This window comes from Stegodyphus dumicola, chromosome 6, assembly GCF_044657685.1.
Source record: "Stegodyphus dumicola isolate Sdum_Otavi_A_Nest chromosome 6, ASM4465768v1".
In the NCBI taxonomy this organism is placed as follows: Eukaryota; Metazoa; Arthropoda; class Arachnida; order Araneae; family Eresidae; genus Stegodyphus; species Stegodyphus dumicola.
In genome coordinates, this window is record NC_140773.1 from 102,970,716 (window position 1) to 102,985,333 (window position 14,618).

General features: G+C 33.3%; 1 protein-coding gene across 18 annotated transcripts in view; it reads left to right on the forward strand.

Moving 5' to 3' along the window:
- Nucleotides 1-14,618, forward strand: part of LOC118186714 (uncharacterized) — a 120,230-nt gene that overhangs the window by 71,431 nt on the left and 34,181 nt on the right. For 8 of the 18 annotated variants that reach the window (XM_085818721.1, XM_085818731.1, XM_085818728.1 and 5 more), the window contains 3 exons: nucleotides 1,155-1,250; nucleotides 12,327-12,422; nucleotides 13,087-13,182. In XM_085818721.1, coding sequence (XP_085674847.1) covers nucleotides 1,155-1,250; nucleotides 12,327-12,422; nucleotides 13,087-13,182 — 288 coding nt within the window. Of the gene's footprint in view, nucleotides 1-1,154; nucleotides 1,251-12,326; nucleotides 12,423-13,086; nucleotides 13,183-13,365; nucleotides 13,480-14,618 lie in introns of all 18 variants that reach the window. The other 10 variants (XM_085818729.1, XM_085818736.1, XM_085818735.1 and 7 more) reach the window with 6 other exon arrangements.

Below are 14,618 nucleotides of genomic sequence, written 5' to 3' on the forward strand. Positions count from 1 at the left end.
TTCATTATAGTACTACAAAACCCTTTTGGAAACACAAGGCATTGGTACAACAGAATTGAAATAGTAATTACGTATTTACCTTTTGTACTAAGTCATCCAGACCGGAAAGTGATTAGATTAGTGACTCTGGCTGCGGTACCGGAAGGCTCGGGTTCGAATTCCAGAAGATGTAATTTTTCATCCCTTCAGACCAGGTGGCCCACCTATTAGGTGTCTCCATAATAATAAAGAGACCACCGCTTCTTGTCTGAGCAGTGGCCAACGCCTATAAACGACTAGAGCCCCCTGCTGTGGGAAAAATTATTTTTAATTTTTCAGCCAACAGGAGTACAAAATGTTTTGACAAGATAAAAGATGATAAGATATCTTATTTGCGAAGACAACAGTAATTAACACTCAGGACAAAAGACTGGACGTATGATAAGAACATTTTCTTGCAGTTAAAAGCGTTCGATATAAGCTTTTAATAACTTTTAACAAGATCCTGATTTCAAAAGCAAGTATTGGGTTATTTTCTGTTTCAGGGTATTCAATTAATCCATAGCAAATCCTGTAACTCTAAAAATTAATCATCTCACATAGATATTCATAACATACACAGCATCAGTTTATCAGAAGAATTTGATTACACGAAGCCTACAAATAGGGAAAATCGTATTGTAAAATATAAGAGATCAACATTTCACGAAGATTTCACATCTAACTATAAATTACATTAATCCATTTTTAATTTTATTTATATTCATCTAAACAGAACATCAAATAACTAATCACTTCAACAGAACTATGTTATTCTGCAATTGAAATAGTAAGATCTCAGCTGACTTTTCACAAATATTGGAACTAAGTAAGGAAAAAATAATTCATTAAAGACGTGCTGTGTTTCTTTTCTTTGATTCTTTGAAATTTCTTATCATTTATTAATTACATGAATGGGAACCGGAAGAGATATGCGCTTAAACGTCATGAGAATTACAAGTCGTTCCTTTTCAGGACAAGCATATCAAATATTTTCTTTCATTTCTGCTGTCAGTCCCTTATTCCCTTATCTCAAGACTTTACTCCGAAGATGTACCTCTGATCTTCATAGATATAGAAAATGTGGCAAAATAAATAAATTCTTCAACTCATAGATTTCTAACCTTTCCTTGCAGTACCTGACGGTGTTCAGTGTTCACCTCCTAAATGTGATCCTGGCTGCAGGATTGATTATAAATCTCTTCCATGCCCCAGCTGTGTTTGTGATGGAAGTAAGTGTGTTTCTAATGACTTTATGAATTCCTTACTGCTAATTATATATAATTTAAAACAAATTCTTGGGGTTTTAATATTCATTTTCCTTTTAATGTCTAAAATCTAGAAAATTATATTATAATATAATGGATGGTAATATATAGAAATATTCCTTTCGATATATAGAAATAATGAATGGTGACTAAAATATTCCCATAGGTACAGAAACTTTATCTTTACTAAATATATTTCGTTCACCAGCTCTTTGCTATGTTGGCAATTTATTATCCATTCAGAATAATTCGCAGAAGCACTTCAAAAAATAATTAAAACTCAACTAAAATACATGCTATAGCGTAAAAATTAATTGGGACAAAGCGATCTTTTTGCAGAATTTTAAACTGGTTGCCTGCTGGCTCCAGCAGGTCCCTCAAATCAGTTTTATCTGCCTTGATATTGTCTAGATGTCTGCTTTCGACTATTTAGAACTGGCTTATAGACATTAAATTCGTGTTGTTGCACTATTTTTAAGCTTGTTTCTGTGATAAAGAGGAAGTTAATTTTGCATACTTTTTAAGTGCGTTTTCTATTCATTCATTTTAGTGTACTAAAATGATATAAACCTAGAAAGATGTAAAAGGATATCGCTCTTAATAATCGAGCATCCATGATAGTAACGAATATTATTTCCGCGGTTGTTGTTGGAAAATCGAGCATTTCTAGAATTTCTAGAATCGAGGGGAGATACAACGAAACTGGATCATTTACTCCAGAAAGGGAAGGGTAAAAGGAAAAAACTCCCAATCTGACCAATTCTTACTCAGAAATTGCATTATTAATCGAATAAAACCTAGCAAAGACCTTAAAAAAGATCTATTATCTATTGCTACTTGATGTTCAGCTTTCAAACGTGCAGTACACACTTCTCACCGCTGGTACTGCAAAAAAAAAAAAAAAAAAAAAAAAAGTACAAATCTTGGACTACAAAATGACTAGAAAAATTTCATTTTCAGCAAAGAGAATCATTTATTTGTTTATTACTCATTTATTTACACACCTAATGTTGTTAGCCGAAACAAGATGAATCAGTAAGACCTCAACATGTCTAACAAACGTAAAATAACCTCCAAAACGAATGTTTTTGGTATTTTTCACTGCAGATGGCACTGGAAATGTAGTTTCTAGTGAGAGAATAGTAAATGATAGCCTTTACAGCAGTTCTTGTTCCTGAGGACATATTTGGATATCAAAGTAAATGTCGCATCGGCAGTCATCTTAGGTCTTAATTTAGTATTAACTACATTCTTAAACTAAAAATTCATTCAGTTTCTTTATCAAAATTTGTCTCTATACTATGGAACAATTTTAAATGAATATATACTGAATGCTTCTATACACTTTTATATTTAAAGTTTTCTGTATATTTCTATAAACTGAAATGAATAGTAACATACTGGCGTCCAGTAGCAGCGACATGATTATCTATTCTTCACATTATTTCTAAGATGGCAATGACAAGTTCATTAGCTTGCTTTTCAGGATATTTTCAATAGGAAAGAGAAGGTCAGTCTTAAAAAATACAAATTTTCTGGCAAGCTTTACCTAAGCTGTTTATCAGAAGAAACTGCCTTTGTTATTATAAAATCTGAAACTTTTCTTTCAAACTAGTAACTATGGTTTTGTTTGGAATCAAAACAATCATCCAAATAGATATAATTGTGCTAAATTTGCTATAAAAAATTATGGCAAGTCTAATTTCGCATGTATTATGCTATCATGTAATTAGTTACTTAATACAAAGTTAAGTAGGCATTTCTAGCTCCAAACTACAAATCTTATCTGAGCAAGCAGCAACCTAATAACATGAGCTCGAGAGGCAGAGCAAAAATGCTTTGAATTAAACTCCAGAAACCTTACTTTTAATACTATCTCTTTTTAACCCATTTTCATTCTGGTAAGAAAACGGAAAGGAGACAGTAAAGATCCAACATATAAAATAACTGGTTAGTGAAAAATAATAATAATAACAACCCTACAGAACTTTACAATGTTCATTTAGAATATTATTTACCATTGCAGAGAATTCGGTATAATAATTTTTTTCTTGACACAGCTTAACTAAGCGAAATGAAAGTTTTGTGATAATCTAGATTAGTTCTTATACAGATATATACAACACCTTATAATGCTCTGAAGACAACAATCACTACAGAATCATATTATCTGGTTTTTATATGTCATGTTTGAAATAAAATTCAATTACGAGATATAAATTCGTCTATTGGAAAACTTTAATTTATTTTAAAAGACTAAGTTTTGCAGCATGCCACCTTTTAATAAATTTTTCTGCGTTGCACAGATTTTCCATTAACCTTGTGTAATTTTCAGTCTGCGCAAGACTCTTATTTCAAAAGCAGCTGTTATATCGTCATTTTGATTCGTCACCTTAAAATTCAAGCAGCCATTTGCTAAATATTTCCAACTTTTATAGTCTCTCTTAAATTTCTGCTTGCAAGTCATGCATATCTCTTTTTTCACTTTTAAGAAGAGAGTTATGTAAATTTTTGCTGCAACGAACAGAGCAGTCTCAGATAAATTTTCATTCATTATCGTAAATATCAATCATAACACAATGCCAAAGACTAACTTATAGCGACAACAACAAATCAAGGAGATTGTTGGATTATGTGACTGCTGAAGTCATTGTACACTTGAAATGGGTATAATGTTGGCAAAATCATATTATAGAATTCCTTATCAAACGTCAAAATAACTTTCCAATCAATTCTTTAAAAGAATATTACAAACGATAAATTGCTGAAACAAGATTTGATAAAGGTATTGTTACATTAAAATTTTTGGAAGTAGGGGAGGAAAAAAAGAAGCCAACCGTGACTCCTGAAGTTAAATATGAATAGAAACAACGGTGGCAATGGTGTGTGAAAGAGTAATAGTTATTTATCTAGTACACAGAATGTTATCTAAATCAGCGTTCGTCAACCCTTAGAATTTCACGGACCACTACATATATAATTTTATATTTGGCGGACCACTAATATGAATTAAAAAAAGGAAATACATTTATACAATAATAATCAGCAAACTACACGTATTGTGTTCCTGTTGAAAAATACAAAAAATCTTACCTTCTTGTACAGAAAGCTTCAAATTTCCATATCACTGAAAAGGAACTTCATGAAAAGCAAGAACAATCCGTCAAACGGAAAGCAATATCAATAAACTGACAGTGTTATGCAGCCAATTTTTAATTATTGTAAATATAATAATCATCGCTTACTCAGCAATGGCGCCATCGATCAACAGTAGCCAACAAAACAAAAACGGAAACTTCCAGGGATGCAATTATAAACAAGAATGCAGATGATTCTCATAAGAATCCATCAAGTTGCCTATTTTTTTTTCCTTTGAGAACATACAGACTCCCCGTGCACCACATATGTACAACACGGGGCTTACAGAAGTAAGTTAACTAGAACATTAAAGGTTACATGTATAAATAAACATTAAAAATTACATGCATAAATATAGCGAACAAAAGCAGAGAACAGCAGTCTGGACTTCACGAAAACAGATAAGTTCACTGGCCAAGTCACTCCGAACATTTTCAAATCGTTCTGTAAGCATAATCTAGGGCCATCAAAAGTAGGGCACGAGAAAATCAAATGTTCCACATCCTGAGGAACTCTTTTTGAACATTCACATAAATTGTTTGATCGTAGATTAAAACGAAACAGATAACTTGCAAATTTACCGTGACCAGAAAAAAACTGAGACACTTTAAAATTTAACGAGAGGAAAGACTCGGAATTCAGTCTATGGTAAATAGAAGGAAGGAACTTTTTGGTGACTTCAGCATTACAAGATGAAATGTATTCCTCATTCCACATAGCTAAAAGCTTTTTATAATGAAAGGACTTCCAATAACTCTTTGGGATGCTAATGTTGATATCAATGGGTAAATTTAAGGTATCTTTAGCTAAGAAATCAGCTCTTTCATTTCCGTAGAAACCATGATGAGCACGCACATAAGCAAAGCAGATATCAATACCTCTAATTCTAAGTGAACTAACAGTTACTAGGGTTTCGATAAATAATTTATCGCAGCTGGTAATACTGTTCAAAAGTTGAAGAGAAGAAAGAGAATCAGAACAAATAAGTTACTTTGAGGATGTTTTCCCATGATCCTTGATCCATTTGACAGCAAGATAAATGCACAGAAGTTCTGCTTGAAAAACTGTACATTCATTCCGTATACGGTGTTTAAGAAAACAAATCTCGAAATGGTCTTCAAAAAGAACAAATGCAAGGCCAACCTTGTTGTTCATCTTGCTGCCATCTGTAAAGAAAACCATATGAAAACTTATTTCAGCAGTCTCTTTATAATCGCAGAAATTTATGGGTTCTAAAGCAGCGGGATGAGGAAGATCAGTGAAGGGGACAATTCCATTAATACAGTCTTCCGAAGCATGAGTTGCCAATGACTCAAAAATATTATTCTTATATGCAATTTCAAAATCAATAGGCGGAACTCCTGCAAGAACAAAAGTAGCCTCATAGCTTAAGGTTCTATAACCACTAATAATACGAATAAGAATTCTCCTTTGAATCTTTCTTAAATTTCTTTTGTTAACCTTCTTGGCAAGAACATGTCCCCAAGCACGACAGCCGTATGAAATGAAAGGTACAATACACTGCTTATACATGAGTTTCTTAACATCGTAGCTTACTCCAAAAGTATTTTTGGCAATTCGGTGAAAGCCATTAATAATTTTTTCACATTTAGCAGAAAGGAATTCAATGTGCTTTTCCATGTTAATTTTTGGTCAAGAATGACACCAAGATATTAAACATTTTCTACAAATTCCAAAGGAGAATTATCGAGCATCAAAGAAGCAATATTTTGTTCATCAAACGTACTGGGAACAAGCATAGCTTTACTTTTTGAAGGATTGAAAGTGAGTTTATGAGAAATCGCCCAACTGGAGACAAAATCTAGAACTTCTTGTGCTCTCAAAAGAATGTTATTCAAAATCCTTCCTTGGAAAATTAATAGTAAGTCGTCTGCAAACGCAATTTTTAAACAACCGTCGAGATGACTAAAAAGATCATTTATGATTATGTTCCAAAGAGTAGGTCCGGATACAGAGCCTTGAAGACAGCCTTTTTCTAGAGAATAAACCTTAGCTTCGTTCCCAAGCTGAAGCTCAGCAGTCCTCTCGTTCAAGAAGCTTTTAAGAAGGTTATAGATATTATGTGGTATACCAGCATCTTTTCAAATTTTTAAGATAGATGGCCACCAAGCATTATCAAAAGCTCCTTTGAAATCCAGGAAAATAAGAAGTGTAGTATACTTCATTTTCTTTGCACACTGCAAGATATTACAAAGGCGAATAATGGCGTCTTCAGCGGACTTCCGAGGAGTAAATCCGAACTGAGAATCATTATAAAAGCATTTTTATCTCAAATACCAATTTATTCTGTTAATGAAGAGAGTTTCAAGACATTTTCCCAAAGTAGGCAAAAGACTAATGCATCTAATATTATCAAGATAAGGGGTTCTTGTATCTAACGTTTTAGGAATCAAAACAACCCGAGCTCTCTTCCATTGTGCTGGAAAAACTGCTAATTGTAAAAAAAGGTTGAAAAGTCTGTGTAGAAATGTGCTATCCACCGCATGAAAGTGCTGTACCATTTCATTAGAAAGAGAGTCAAGCCCAGGTGATTTGTTCTTCTTGAGATTTTTAATAACACTGTTAACTTCTGAAGTAGAGAACGGACAGTCCATAAAAGAAATATAAGGTCCATCAGACTCAGTGCGCATAGTTCATGAGAATTTCTATCATCACGCGCATTATCTCTTGGGAAATTCTTTGTCATTATAGCAACAATTGTATCACTCAAACTCGAAGTAACACTGCCATCCGGGAGTTTAATTCCCGAAATCTCAATCCTTTTCGCAAAATTGGTCTTACTCGAAGTAACACTGCCATCCGGGAGTTTAATTCCCGAAATCTCAATCCTTTTCGCAAAATTGGTCTTAACCCCATACTTATATATAGATTTCCAGACATTGTGAACAGTAATAGTTGAGAGAAAATTTCTCCACCACGACTCAAGCTTAGCATTAGCTAATTTAGCCTTGTACTTATGCCGCAATTCGAAATATTTAATTTTATAAATATTTTTAAGAAGACAGTTTCTTTCTCTCTGGAATCTACGCCTAGCAGCATTTACATGCTTTCTCTAACAATCAATTTCCTTAGACCACCAAGGGACCCCATTCTTCTTACTTTTCTTCATCGGAATTGAAAGTAAAGCACAATTAAAAACAACGGTAGAAAGTCTGTTTACAACATTTTCTAATGCAATACAATCAGAGCAACTGTTAAGAAGTCACACAATTCTCTCTTACAAAGTTCAGTAAATAAAAACCAGTTCGCTCTTTTTAAATTAAAAGTACACAAATTAGAAGATATAATCGGACGGCATAAAACAAGTTCAAAGATAATCATTTTATGGTCAGAAAGAGAATCTTCCTCAGAGATATCCCAACCTTGAACGAACGTATGGCAGCAGTCCTAAGCTACAAAGCGTAAGGTCAATATAACTCGAGCCTTGCGTGGAACAGAAAGTAGATCCGCGATTTTCATTAAGTAGAAACAAATGATTCGCACTAATAAAATCACCAAGTTTCGTTCCTCTAGCATCAGTAATAGGACTATGCCAAATCGCTGATTTGCTATTCGAATCCATACCACATAAAAATTGCATGGTTTCTTCATCGTTAAAATTTGTGAAATTTTTAATAGTTCTGTGTCAATATTAGTTTGGGGCTCGAAATAAGCGGAACAAATAGTCAAGTCAGATCCGTTGATTTTTATATCTAAAACAACAGTATTATAAACTGTATGATTTAAGTCTAAAAAAGGAGAAAGATTCTGGTTGCGAACAATAACAGCAGACTTGACAACCTCTGCTTCGGAATCATAGTAAACTCTATATTTTATTGGAAAGCCAGGAAGAACACCTTTATAAAAGTGCGGCTCTTGAATCAGTGCGACATCAGTGTCATTTGCCTCCATATATAAAATAAGTTGCTGTGTAGCAAGTTTTGATTTGTGCAAATTTATTTGTACAAAAGAAACAGACAAATTGTCAGACTTACCCATAATAAATTTTTGAAGCTGCAAGATTCATCATAAATGTATGGCTGGGGCAAGTTCCAGAAAATGGCTTATGATTTACATCAACTTTCTTAGTTGCATTTTTCGTCTTTTTATTAAATCTTATGCAATTAATACACACTTGCACTTCTTTTTTATCACATTCTGAACTCTTATGCTCACCAGAGCAGCAATAACAAGCCAAGGGATTTCTGCAATCAAGACTTCTGTGGTAGCCTAAACATTTAAAATATCTATTTAAAACAACAAAATCTTCAGCTTTACACATATTCCACATCACTTTAATACGCCCAAAATTTAAAATACGCTTGCGCACAGAAGGATGCACCTCAATAACCCCGCTTCTCTCACGTTGAAACTTTTTTAAAGTAAAGCGAACTTTAACGTCTTTCCAAGTCTCTTCACTCACGGTAATTTCAGGATTTTGTTCTTCAATAATTTTTAACAGTTCATCATTACTAATGCTGTTTGGCACATTTTTAATTAAAACTGTAGGATATTTTCTTCTTGGAATAGAGGGATTCAAAATAGATGAGTCTTCCTGCAAAGCAGTAACCAGTTTTTCTTTATCATATCCCGAAGCACATTTCACCATTACTTTATTGTTATGAACTGTTCGAATATTGCTAATTCCAATTTTATGTTTTCGAGGGTTGATTTCAGCTTTAAGGAGCTTTTTAACTTCATCAGATGTACAGTTTTGTGCACTCACAAAAAGACAAGTTGCCTATTGACATGAAGAAAAACTGTGTTATTAACGACTACAATAGCATATGCTTGTAATTTAAAAGGAAAGAGAATTACAGTTCTCGCTATTATTGAGAACTGCAGCATATCCATGGATGCCAACTCTCAGTTTCAAATGTCGTAGATACACCTGCAAAAGTAGCTAAAAAGTCGCTAAATTCAGAAGAAATTTCGCTAAAAGTAGTAGTTAAAATTTGAAAAAGTATAATCCATATTCCATAATAGGTTTTGTTACTCGTCATTTTTTAAACTGAATCTTCATAAAAATATAAATAATGTTCCAATTTTCTGCAAACATCAAAAAGTTTTCACGGACCACCAGTGGTCCGTGGAACACCGGTTGGCGACCGCTGGTCTAAATGGTAAGAGAATTTTCTCTGCTAAAAAACTTTGCTATATGAGGAATATAAGAAATTTTGGTACAAAGAAAAGGTTAAGGAAACCTAGAAAACGCTTAAGGTGGTCTACGGCAAAGGTGCTGTCCTACATTTACACTTCGTTTGTTCGTGTAATACAAAAACATTCATGTTTGAGCCATTAAATGTACTAGACTAGGAATTTCAACTGCCGTTAATCAAATATTAGGAAACATATGTGCTTTAATTTTTAAGGTAAATCGCCAAATAGCTACGATAATCTCTCTTCTGTATTATGCATGCCACGATTGTGCATTCGCTATTATGTATAAGGAACTGTATATGAGACTCGTGTGCGACTGTTGGATTCCACTTTAATTGAATTTGAGCAGAAATAGATGGAAAAAAGGTGTCTGTTTGAAAACTTCAAAATATGATAGTAAACATAGTGAAGAATATCTGAATTCTATTGTCAATATCCTTATCATATAGAAACGTAAATATCTCAGTCTTTTAATGCGTATGCACAATATTTAATGGTGTTACTATACTTCGTTAAACCTGGATGATAACTTCAAGATTCCGTTACAGCTATTAGGGTCTAGAGCACTAAGTGTAAGATTAAGGAAGAAAAGCTATGTATTTAACTGAAACTTGTATAATTTAATCATGGAACGGCTAATTGAAACTCACTTTTAAACTTCGTGTTACGATTACTAAATTAAAGCAAATTGTCGCTACAGAAACGGTCAACAATGTACTGCTTCGCTGCCCACTTTATAGGATTTTTATTATTTTAATTAACCAGTTATTATGATTTAGACCTTTACTACCACTTCTTCCTTCTGTTTCCCTGCCAGAATGTTAACTAGTTCGCGTATATTTTAAGATCAGGTTTTTAGATTGTAATACATAGCGTGTTTTGCTCTTTAGGCCACGTTACTAAGTTGCTACTAGCTCATGTAAGATTTGTAGTCATCGGCCATCCATTATAATTGCTGATATTTGTATATCCACGCTGGTTAGGATGTGACCCAACTTTGCGTTAATTTGGTCTGTATAACCTTTGAGCTACTAGCTAATTTAAATTAAAATTTTACATTTGAACTTACTATTATTTTACGTTATCTCGCCATTACCTGCTAGATGAGGTGTGAGCACCAAGTATGCCTTCTGTTCTTTACTTTTAAATAAAAGATCTTTCACGCCCTTCTCAAGGCTCAGTTGATATTTTAGACTCGGCGATAATTCACTTAAAGTCTACCAAACGTTTGGAGGTTAACTGATGATTGCGAAATATACCAAACTTTATAATTTAATTCGTTGACTATAATCGTAAGAGTAACCTGCTTCAATAACAATTATAATCAATAATGTTCACAAAAGGACAGTCCTCACGATCACATGCTATTCCTTTATATCCCTTGAAGGCCACGTGGCCTTTTCAAATGCTCATTAAATTTGAGTATTTTAAATTCTACTTTAACTGTTTGTATGCAGTTAAAGAAGAAAAGGATACCTAAACTAGATCGACTTTCCTTATGTGTAACGTGTATACGAGACAGTTTCTCTAAAACGTCCTCCACGAAAGCCTCCATTCCCTTAGTCAGGTAGCCTTAACTTGTTTGTCATAATCAAAATAAACTGAAACACGGTCTTAGAAAGTGATCTTATTTTTCGCCACGATTGTTTGAAGTTACATTGTCTGCTCACATACATATGCACTTGCTGACAGTAGCATTTCACAAGCTAGGTCATATATCTAATAATCGCTATCATATTTGCATAAAATTTTAAATTTCAATATTAAAATGCACAGTTATAGAAATTTAAAAAAAAAACTTGATATACTCATAACCTCAAAATATAATTAATCCATTAAACAACATTAAGGTTTATAATAGGCGTAAAATGTAAACAACATTGTACAGTTAATAGGTTTATTTCGGAGCAGAAACATGAAAAATTAACGATGGCCTTGCCGGTAATTCAGCTTTCCGACTGCTAGCCATACGTACTTTCATTTACGCTACATCTGGCACGCGGTAATGAAGGGCAACAGTTCTTATAACATTGACTTTTTTTATGTTTGAAATATTAATTTTTTCTTCCTTATCTTAGCACGGATTCAGTAATGCAAGCTACAGTAATTTTCTTAATATTTCTGTCTAGCATTTCTAGAATCATTTGCATTTAAATCAGAGAATGTAGATATTTCATTGAGAAACCCTGCTGTAAGACTTTCTCCAAACGAAATTTCGCCATTTGTTTTCTGAATGCGTTGGTTGTCATGATTATTAGTGGAACCGATTGGCATATGATTCAAATTCTGAAGAAGACATGGTGGTTTGTAGATTCTAGCCCCATTCTTCTGGATACACTATTGGTCGATTGCCATGATGTAACCTGGACAAATGATCATATCACCACCGAGAACTTCGCTCAAGTTTCTACATTTCCTGCGAATGCATAACTAGCAAATGCTTGCATCTAGAACTGTCAGTGGCAGATTTATGGAGTGGTGAGACTCATCTCTTCGGAAGTTGGGAATCTCTAGTCCTAAGATAGAGGATACATTTGCTGATTTCTAAAATTTAATTAATAATTCTGAGGGCCCTTTTAAACGCAGAACTACTGGCAGATGTAACTTGGGAGACTTCAAAAACCCTGTTACCCTGTTTTGACTGTTGATTTAAAATTATATTCTGTAAAATTTAATTCTATAAAATATGCTATAATTTTAATCATATATATCAGTTGCTAAAAACGGTGACTTTTTGTACAGTGTTGCCAGTTATTCAGTGCTCTCCTCCCAAATGTGAAGCTGGTTGCTCGATCGATTATTCCACGGATCCATGCCCCAGTTGTGTTTGCGATAGAGGTAAAAAAAACTATTTATTTATTAAACATTTAATCTTAATCCTGCAGTAATATTATGACTAGAATTGTTTCAAGTAGTAAAGGTGTAAAAGTGACTTATTTTTTATGTTTGAGTTATGAAACTTAGAATTAACCTCATTTGTATACATGTAACTCAAAACGCTAAGATAGTGACCGTAGTGTGGTACTTCTTAATTTGATACAACAGCTCTGATTACTCTCATTAAACTCTATGTTATAATAATCTGATTCAGTGTGGATCTCAAATAACATTGACCAATATTTTTTTAATTAATTTATCTGCTATATACCCTCGAATTGATATTTTATGATGTATTACGCCATTATTCCAGTACCTCTTGCGAGTGCTTCCAGCTATTGCAAAAGTACGTTTTAAACAAAATTTGTTGCTTATATACTTACCTTTTTTTAACCATCTCAACAAAATTCGACTCAAGTAAGCTGAATGTTTCTGCTTCATTGCTTTTGTTTTTTTTTATATAAAAATATTCAGGAAGATATTCTTTGAGTTTAATTTTCACCAATAAAGCATTTAACGAAAAGTTTAGTAATTATTTTAATAAACAGGGCTTGGAAATTTCCAGTGTTAAAAAATTATTATCTGAATGAAATTATCATCAGAATTATACGTAATACTTTTCTAGTACCACCATTGATCCAGTGCTCTCCTCCGAAATGCGAAGCTGGTTGTTGGATTGATTATTCCACGGATCCGTGCCCAAGTTGTGCTTGCGACAGAGGTAAAAAATACCTATTTACTTATGAAACATTTAATTCTAATCGGCAGTAATATTATAATTAAGTTCGTTTCCAATAGAATATATATGTAGATGAATCCAGTAGAATATGGCATAAAAATGAATTATTTTCTTTCCGTTTGATTTCTGAAATTCAGACTTAACCTTATTTATATACATTATCAGGTTCAATGTTCCGTCTTACTTTCTTTGGGAACATGCAAGGACCTGACTCGGAACAGAGAGCTTACTAAAGCTATGTTCAATAACTGTGGGAAGTAGACTGGATACACAAGAAGGGTATACAAAACCCTTTATTTTTCTCTCTTTACAATAATTTCCGTACTTCGGAATACAAAGACCCACTACTTGTGGTCTAAACGTAAGAATATAAAAATATAACTAAACTCTTAACTTTGAAATAATAAACGTGGAAGATTGGCCTTATATTAACAGGAAGCCGTATGTAGTACAGAGAACTGTTAACACTATAATACGTTTAAAATTATCAAGAGGATTAAACCTCTGGCCTGGAAGGCAACCAGCAACTGAGTAAAACTTCTAAGGTAAGCGGCCTGCTTCGACTAACTCCTTCCTCTCTCTCGCTTGGCAAAAAGCCACAACTTAAGTACTTGGCGTTCGCCAGACAAATTTTGCATAAATAAGTTAACGCTTTTAATTCTGGCCGGAAGTAGAAAATAAGAAGTGATAGTAAAGATTTAAAATAAAATAAACGTTAGTAAAACTTAAGATCCTTACATACTTCCCGCCAGAGTTAATTAGTTTGAAACTGAGGTCTAAAACGACCTTGTTGAAAACTTTTAGCTCTAGAATCTAACGCGAGGCCAATCTTTTACAAACATTTCTCACTAGAAATTAGAAATTTAAAAAAAAAAAAAGAAATTTGTTTTTACAATAGCAGCTCCAAGGACACGCAATTTTTCATCTGTACTGCATCTAAACAGGAGCTTTTATTCAAATCTGGTTAGTTTAATGAAATGTTACACAATGAAATGGCAAGTAACATGCATATTTATATTTCTCTTAACATTCTTATTTCATTCATGACTATTTTAATTATCTCTCCCCGTGTTCTCTGACATGTGTTGTAAAAGAACACCAAACACGAATGTTTTTATGTATACGTGTTCAGCACTTCCTCCTACAATCAAAACACTAACGTGTTAAAATTCAACATACCAAGACCTCGTAACACACCCTAACTTCAACTCTAAACCCTGAGGTACTATTCTGAAAGTGGCTAACTCTGAAGTTTAGCGTCAGAGAGCCTAACTACATTCATTCAACCTTTAACACATCTTCACCATAATTTAGTCTTTTTACAGTCACACGAATAAAAAAAAAATTTTTAACATTACTTTCACTTTTACCATATCACGGTATTTTTTAACATTTAAAATAACAGTTCACATTGTCAA